The sequence below is a fragment of the Gadus macrocephalus genome, chromosome 6 (assembly GCF_031168955.1).
Source record: "Gadus macrocephalus chromosome 6, ASM3116895v1".
NCBI classification, from domain to species: domain Eukaryota; kingdom Metazoa; phylum Chordata; class Actinopteri; order Gadiformes; family Gadidae; genus Gadus; species Gadus macrocephalus.
This window is the reverse complement of record NC_082387.1, coordinates 18,984,524-18,993,040: the sequence shown is the minus strand read 5'-3', so window position 1 is coordinate 18,993,040 and position 8,517 is coordinate 18,984,524. Positions and strand designations below refer to the sequence as shown.

The 8,517-nt window shown below is 46.8% G+C and overlaps 1 protein-coding gene across 1 annotated transcript in view; it reads left to right on the top strand.

The window, feature by feature from the left end:
• Window positions 1-1,078: 1,078 nt before the first annotated feature.
• Window positions 1,079-8,517, top strand: part of nos1 (nitric oxide synthase 1 (neuronal)) — a 33,896-nt gene continuing 26,457 nt past the window's right edge. The window contains exons 1-2 of the mRNA XM_060053492.1: window positions 1,079-1,833; window positions 4,231-4,351. Coding sequence (XP_059909475.1) covers window positions 1,079-1,833; window positions 4,231-4,351 — 876 coding nt within the window. The remainder of the gene's footprint in view (window positions 1,834-4,230; window positions 4,352-8,517) is intronic.

The following is an 8,517-nucleotide window of genomic DNA, read 5'->3' as shown; positions in this document are numbered from 1 at the left end:
CTAGAAAGGACCGGTATCCTCCGACTCAGCTGACCTTTGTCTTCATTTGCAAAGTTTATTTTAAGCAGGTTGATACATTCTCGATCAGAAAGTCGCAGACCAGTAGTCAGCCGGGTCGTGTCATGCGTTTCATTTACATTTATTTAATAAATTCAACGTTCGCCGTGATGTCAGAAACTAAGCGTGACTTGTGTTGTGTTGAGGCTCAACAGGAGACATAGGATGATATGTTAATGCAGCGATGTGCACTACCTGTTTGTATTGATCTGTAAAACCACTGTACTTCACTGAACTGAATAGATTGGAGTCTGCAAAATACTTGTGTGTTGCATTATAGGCGACAACCACTATACGCAAAGTTGTACGCCCACGTCACCGCCTTCCTTTTATATACCTCACAAAAAAACAAGAGGAAGAACCCTATTCAAATGCTTTTCTTATTGTGTATGTTTTGAATATTTATGCGTCGGAGACTGGAAAGCTTTTGTGCGGACGCAAGTCAGGAAGGTCTCGCCAACTCGTCCTTTCAGAATATTTCATTGTGAATCATTTTTCCTCTGAATCATGAAAGCTATTTAAATCAGGAATTAGTTATTTTTGCATAAAAGTAACACAGATTATCAAGAGTGGAGTTGAAGGTGAAATGCCATGAGGATATCCAAATGACTCTCAAATTGCTACATACTTACTTATTATTTATTGCATGAGTATGTTAACTAATTCATGTTTATGATAGGATTCTGTGATATGAATAATTTATTAAAGGTCATAACAATCTGACATGAATACTTTTCACGGCAGAGAGTTTAAAATGTAACCAAACAACCCTAAAGAGCTGGCTCGAATCTACCCTTTCTGAAAACGTGCTCATTACTCAGAGCTCAAATTGCGGTATCTTTGGTCGATTTTAGGTTGATTCTATCTTCATACTGTAAAAAAGTTTGTCTTCATGTCTCACAACTCTTCTCTCTTTAACCCCTGCCCCTCCCCCCACTAATCAGCAAGGAGGACACACGCACACAACACACACACACAGATCCACACACACACACACACACAGCCCAACCCCGACAGCAGCATGCAGGAGTCGGACACCACGGTGTGCCAGCTGCAGCCCAACATCATCTCGGTGGGCCTGTTCAAGAGGAAGATGGGAGGCCTGGGCTTCCTAGTGAAGCAGCGAGTGTCCAAGCCGCCCGTCATCGTGTCGGACCTGATCCGGGGCGGTGCCGCCGAGGAGTGCGGGCTGGTCCAGGTGGGCGACATCATCCTGGCGGTGAACAATAAGCCCCTGGTGGACCTGTCCTACGAGCGCGCCCTGGAGACGCTGAAGAACGTGTCGCCCGAGACCCATGCCGTGCTCATCCTGCGCGGCCCAGAGGGCTTCACCACCCACTTGGAGACCACCCTGTCCGGGGACGGCCGGCAGCGGACGGTGCGCGTCACCCGGCCCGCCTTCCCGGCGTCCAAGTCGTACGAGCGCAGCTACCCGGCCAGCCCCGTGGGGGGGCAGGCGGCCCAGCAGCAGGCCCACAAAGAGGTGCAGCTCCGGGCCATAGAGAACCTGTCCTCGCCCGCCAACACGCCCTCCAAGTTCCAGAGGGGCGGCGTGCAGGCGCTGATCGCGGCCCAGGACCCCCTGCTGCGGGGGGACCCCCTGCTGATGAGGGAGGGGCTGCGCGGGGCGCTGCTCCACAACGGGGTGGAGGAGAACAATGACCTGCTGAAGGAGATCGAGCCCGTGCTGCGGCTCATCAGGAACAGTAAGAGGGAGCTGAACGGAGAGGGCCAGCGGATCGCCGAGCGCCGCGACGCCGAGATACAAGTGGACCGGTGAGTCTCTCCGTGATCCGGCTCCCTTCCCTCTGGGGATTCCCTTTTTTTATGTCCCCACACCCAGAGGCCCGAGCTCAGGGGGTCAGAGATGGGCTCCCACTAGTGGGTTGTGGAGCCCGTTGGAAACCGTGTTCTGGAACAGCTCCTGGCTGTAGTTCATTCAGAAAGGTTTTTCCAGGAGAATGGTGTTTGATAAATAAAAACGGTAAGCAGATATGTCTGCTCTCTAGTTGACATGCCTAAACATATCTAACTTAAAGGCACGTATTTATCGTTTTTTTAAATTGTGAGTCAACTATGTCCATCAAAATGTCCGGTCAGGAGGTCCGATATGATATTCACCCTGGGCAATAGTTGAACGCCAGCCTGAAATAGAATAAACAAAGTCTGCGCCCCATTCTGAAGCATTCTGAAATGCATGAGCGTGATTAATTGCACTCCCCCTATCTCACACACGCATCACAGTGACGCATATTCGATATAGATCGTATAATGAATCCTCCCATCCATCTCCAGACGCCAACCACAAGAAAATGATCTTAATTGGAATCTAGAGGCCGTCTTAATAAACATGACGTTTGGCTCTCAGAACAAGAAAACGTGGAAGAAATAATGTATTTGTCTGGCCCCTGTGCAGTTCCAGACACTTGTCGGACATATTTCAAAAGAAATGACTGAATTGTTCAAGCAAGGCCATGCTAGGAAAAACATTATTGTAAACAGAAAAGCGGACCGTTATTTCTTATTATCGCTGTATTACCTCATAATAGGCGGCGTGTTGATGTCGGCCCGGAATAGAATGATGCATCAGAGTGGATGGTTTGTTTCTGAACGCACACGGCTGCTATATCAGGCTGTCACTTTGTGTATGAATCTGAAAAGATGACAGATAATGGCCACACATGCTCTGCTTCCCTGTGCCTGGCTACCCATCGTGGGGATGAACGTGTACTCACAAGCGGGGGCAATAAACATATGCAGTGAGAAGAGGAGGAGGAGGACGAGGAGGAGGAGAAGGGGGATGAAGGGATGCCTCTAAGGTTTATCAATTAGCACAGACACATGATCATGGGAAAGATGGGGGAGTATGAGAGACAGAGATGTGAGAGGGGGGAGGGGGTGGGAGCGGTAGGTGGAGGAGGTGGGGGTTACGTGTGTGGGTGGGTGTTTGCGAGTGAAGGAACTAAACCGCGGCTCGCACGGTGACGAGTTCTCCGTATTTATGCGCGTCTCATGTGATTAGTGGCAGCCGGAGAAAAGCCGTCCCATATAGTCTCCTTTTCTTTACAACGCCGTCCATGAGACCCAGAGGCGCTTTCTCCCTCCCTCTCTCTCTCTCACGGTCTCTCTCGCTCGCTATCTCACTCTCTCTCCCCTCTTGCTCTCGCTCTCTTTCTGTGTTTATCTCCTCTCCCTCTTGATCTCCGTTGTATTTATTTCCTCTCTTGCTTATCTCTGGGGGTGGTGATACCCTAACTGTGTATTCAGAATGCCAGCAGCACACAAAATCAATAGAAGGGGAAGTCTGTGTCTTACCATGGATCAAAGGAACACAGAACAGCTGTTTTTCTGTTTTAGGTTTGTTTGACTTTTGAGAGACATGAAAACAGAGAACCTGACGGGGAATGATCTACTCACATATTTGTGTTTTATTGTGAGCCTTGCAGGTACAATATTGGCTCTTGAGTTTAAACCTTCTGTTGAATGTTATCGCAGCAAATTCGCTGCTGTTTGAAGTGATTCTTATCATGTTAAAAATCGGTCTCCAAACAGAGGATGAATAGGCTGGGAATTCCTGGGTGAGGGAGGTTTCAGAAGGCAGTAGTCAAGTCAGTGGAACAGTTTTTATTATTGTATTTTGTATTTTGGGATGAAACTCCTTCCCATTCATTCATATTCCAATGCCCATTCTAAATCTTTTACCTGTACTAATGAATTATTACTATATTATGCGTGTGATTATCAACAGAGATGTTTAACATGTCGGTGAAAACAATTTCTGCTCAAATTAAGGCAATGAAAAATCCATGCAGTAATTATCCGGCGCTTTGTTAATCCAATTACTGCCATTACCCAAACGTTGTACTAAAAGTGTTACTGATTCTAAGCCAATTAGGCTCCAAGCCTATGAGGATTCACTGCATTACACTGCATAGATTGATAATGGTCTAGCTGATGTAGTGGGTGTGTGGGCATTCGTGCACCCCAACTGTGTGTCTTCCCGACGAGTTTTAAGAGAGAACGGGTTGGGGGGTGGGGGTGGGGGGGGGGGGGGGGGGGGTGGGGTTATGGAGTTGATGCAGATTGCGGGACACTCCAAAGCCACACCTGATGAGCAGCCTTGTGTTTGCGAGTTTGTGTGTCGGTGTGTTGATGTGTGCGTCTGAATTCCAGGGACCTTTGCGGTGGAAACGATACTTCCCCGCAGCTGTTGTCAGGGAACGGCAAACCAGCCGAGGATTTGTCCAAGAGGGACAACATGCCGACGTCGACCGATGACCCTGAAACTGACAAGGTAGAATATTAACCCCTTCAAACTTTGTAAAGTGTTTTTTATATTGCTGAACACAAACACAGCAAAATATTTGTTTGCATTTTGTGTATGTGTGTTTACAACTGTGTGTATTAAAATTCAATACTATGCTGTCAAAATAAATGTATTCATACGTAAGTAGAGCAAAACAGCGCTTCACATCACCACAGGATACTGGGAACGTCTTCTCTGGTCACCATGTTTGAGTCTATGGGCCCTATCTTGCATCTGGCGCAAGTGACTTAGTCACTGGCGCATGTGTCGTTGCTAGTTTACAACTGGCGCAGAGCGTTCTTTTCCCACCACCGCCACTCGCCGGTAAATTAGGGATTGATCATGCGCCCCAAGGGGCGGTTCGGCGGAAGGAGGAGGCGTGTTCTGGCGCAAACGGTATTTTGCCGTTTCTGAATACCATTGCGCTACTGACCAGGAAATACCTGGTTTAAAGTCAGTGGCGCGTTGTTCAGATGCTATTTTAAGGGCGCATGCATACGGATTGCTTGTGCACCTCGCGCATACACTTTGCTTCTCCCATCTACCTAGCCGCACATTCTTGGTAAATTATTTGGGAAAGAACAGCTGATGCAGCGGTAATAAGTTGTACTTCTAAATCAATGCATCTGCAAACACCGTAGAGCAAACACATATTTTATTGACAGAGACATCGTGTAGGCCTACATGCCCATAACTTTTAGGATTGATGAGTAGGCTTATTTGATCGTGAAAAACATTGTTTTACCGCCAGTGAGTGTTAAAAAGAATGAATGAATGCGGGCGCGCGTGTGTGCTCTGTTTAAACACACGCAAACTAAACACGTAACGCATAATACAATCAATGGCAATGTCTATTACCGCGGGGACACATGCATATTAGGATAGCATACAATACTGATAAGAAACAATGTTTATAATGTATTGCGTATATCATTAAATAGAACCACAGTTACCGCATATCATATGTTATATCATATATATACGTTTTCTTTGCCGAAATTTATTTGAGGGCTCAGTATTTCTGAAGTTGTGGAAGAAAACCCCTTATTCCATGTGTGAATTAGGCCATATTATTTGGCAATAAACTGAGCCATTTGCAGTTTGAAATTCATGTGCATCTGTCTCATCGGAGACTCATTGGTTTGTTGGACGTTACGCCCAAACCACACCTACGGGTAACTAGGCTGCTTCAGACCAACCCTTTTGACACTTGCGCCGCGTGTCATTTATCCGCCTGTAAAATAGCGATAGCGCCGTAGAACCGCCCACAAAGCTACTTGCGCTTTGCGCTTCCCACTTGCGTTTCAGACCGTTAAAATAGGGCCCATATATGTCATCTGACGCACGCATCACAGTGAAACCAACAATTGTTGTTGCAGGTGATATCCCCAAGAGATTGAGAATAGTATTGGTCACAGAATTAACCAGTGGAAAATGATGCAGCCGATGGGAAAATAATTAAGATAAACAGTAAACTTGCCTACCTTCTCAAAAAGGTTCTAATTAAGCTGATAGAAATCCGGACTCTACTCAGAAAACGACAAGACTGTGTGATTTTTTGGCAGCTTTTAGTTGTGAAGGATAAGAAATAAAGGAGAGACTCTGACACGGTTTTTCTAGGTGAGCTGTTATGCTTCAGTGGTCTAATAAGCAAGAGGAAGAGGTCCTTCATGTACTCCCATTTTAAATTAGTCAGTGAAGTGACTATGTTAAAATGATTCCAGCTCACACTCCTAGTGAAGAGCTGTGAGACAAGTAGATTATACTGAAAGGTGTTGGGTATGTCATCTATTTCTTAGCTTAAAAAACGTTGTCGTAAGGAACAGTTGTTCAAGAGAATACCAAGAAGGAAGGTTTGATAAAAATGTGGCTGGACTACCAGCAGCTGAACGACCAAACGACTGAATGAATGTACCTGCCATTGTGCTTCCAGAGCGCCCCCCAGCAGCACATCTGTATCGAGGTAACCAGTGGACTAAATGAACAGGAGCAATATGCTAGATTTGCCAACTGTTGACAGGTTCATTCTGCATGAATGAAACCCACCCCCCCTCCCAAAAGAAAGACAAGACACTACACTAATGCGACCAGACGTGACAGCCATGTCAGCGTTCAGGCTACGGCCCCCGCGTGTGAGGATAAAAACAAAGGTCACAGCCTCTTAAATGGCAGGAAATTCTGCAGGCGGTGCCGTGTTTAGCCTACGTGGGGACGATAAGATCCCGACGGCGCGTGTCCCCCTGATCGGATGCTTCTGGTGGGCAGGCCAGCAGAATATTAAATCCAGCTTAAGGGTCTGGTCGCAGGCTGGAGTGCCCCTCGCCAAGGGGGTTAGTGGTGTATTTGCACATGAGCCACGTTATCCACCCACTTGTGACGCGGCTCAAGCCCTCACTAGCGGGGCCGGATGGAGGGAGAGGAGGGGCCCTAATGAATGCACACAGCTGCAGGAGGGTGGCCTTCTGGGAATAATCTAGACCCGGAGGCCTGTTCTGGAGCGTGTGCGTGCGTGCACATTTATGTGTGGGCGTTCACTCGGTGTCTGCCTGATGGCCCGAAGAAGGGGTATACATAAATAACGTGTTCATATATTTTGTGCGTGTGTGTGGGTTTGTGTCAGCGTGAACGGGCATTTATATCTCAGGTCATATATACTTGTACGTGTGTCTGTCATGTTGTTTTTATGTTGGTACCTGGTGCATTGTCAATGCAGGAGCAACTTTCCACGGACACTTACCTTGAAAGCTCAATATACGGTGCTGCTGAAACACACAGACAAAGTCAGGGACAGTGCTACCTGAAGTGTGGGAAGCCAGCACTGAGTTTTTTTAGCAATATGACTGATGCTGGCAATTGATGTTTCTCACTTTGAAGAAGGACCGTCCATCGCCTGGGGCTCCGGCCTTAGCAGCCCCACATTTTAGGGTTTAATCAGCCTGTTGCTCAGCAGAGGCGTCACAATGCCCAAATCCCCGTCCAGACTTATGATTCTCTCCATCTAAAGCAGGCGGAAGGACTGTTGGATGGAGAACAGATGCAGATACCGCAAGGCCGTGAGTGAATTATATCTTTAATTCTGACCTCCTGGTGTGTTTTGGAGTTTTTCCCCCACTCAAAAACACACCAGGAGGTCAGAATTAAAGATTTAATTCGCTCACGGGCTTGCGGTATCTGCATCTGTTCTCCATCTATTTGAAAAACAGTCCCTCCGCCAGTTTGTTATTTGTTAAGCTAACTCCAAGTAAACATCCCTCTCCTCTCAGCAGCTGTCTACACCATTTGTTTGTGCCGTGGTGGGGTAGAGGCTGTGTTGATGAAACAGTGTAGGCCTTCTCTTTCAGGAGTTCAACAAGGGACCGTCGTCTGTCGCCGTAACGTTATGACAATGTCACGTCCAAACACCACTGTTGCAGAATATTACTTCTGCGTCGTGGGAACTTCTGCAAGTCGCCAGAATGCAATGTCTGTGTGATCAAATTCGATTTCAACTTTCAACGCCATCTCCATTATCTGAGAGGAGATAGAACAGGACAATTATGCTAGTCACACCAACGCTGGATTCTATCTCTCACTCTCTCCCTCTGTCTCTCTTTCTTTTTCTTATTTTTCTCTTTTTCTTTGTCTTTGTCTTTGTCTTTCTCCCTTTCTCACACACACTCACACAAAGACATAACATTCTTAGACGTTTTGGTCGATTCCCAAAGAAATAATGATGGATACCGATTGATTCCTCTGAACATCATCATTCAGGCGACCTTCCACATGAAAGCCGACAACGGCGCCTAAACTACATTCATCAATCAATAACTCTACTGATGAGAGGAAGGCCTAGCCCTTGCTTACTATCATTTTTTGTTTTTGTGTGTGTTTGTGTGTGCGTGTGAGGATTGTGTCACTAGCCAGCAGTTTGCATAGAGAATAATTCAGAACCCTTTGAGAATGTTTCATCTGGTAAACCACATCATTACCTCCACCTTGTCGTATAGGCAGCTATCCATCCCACATCCACATTCAACCCATTGTAGCAATCTAAACCATTCCTGCTCAGTGGGAGGACAACTTATCTCTTGAGATACTCCCAGTAACCCAGGCCTGAAAGGTACCACTCTCAAACCGGGGACTGTGTGCTGTCTCAATGCTGATTGTCTGTTCTC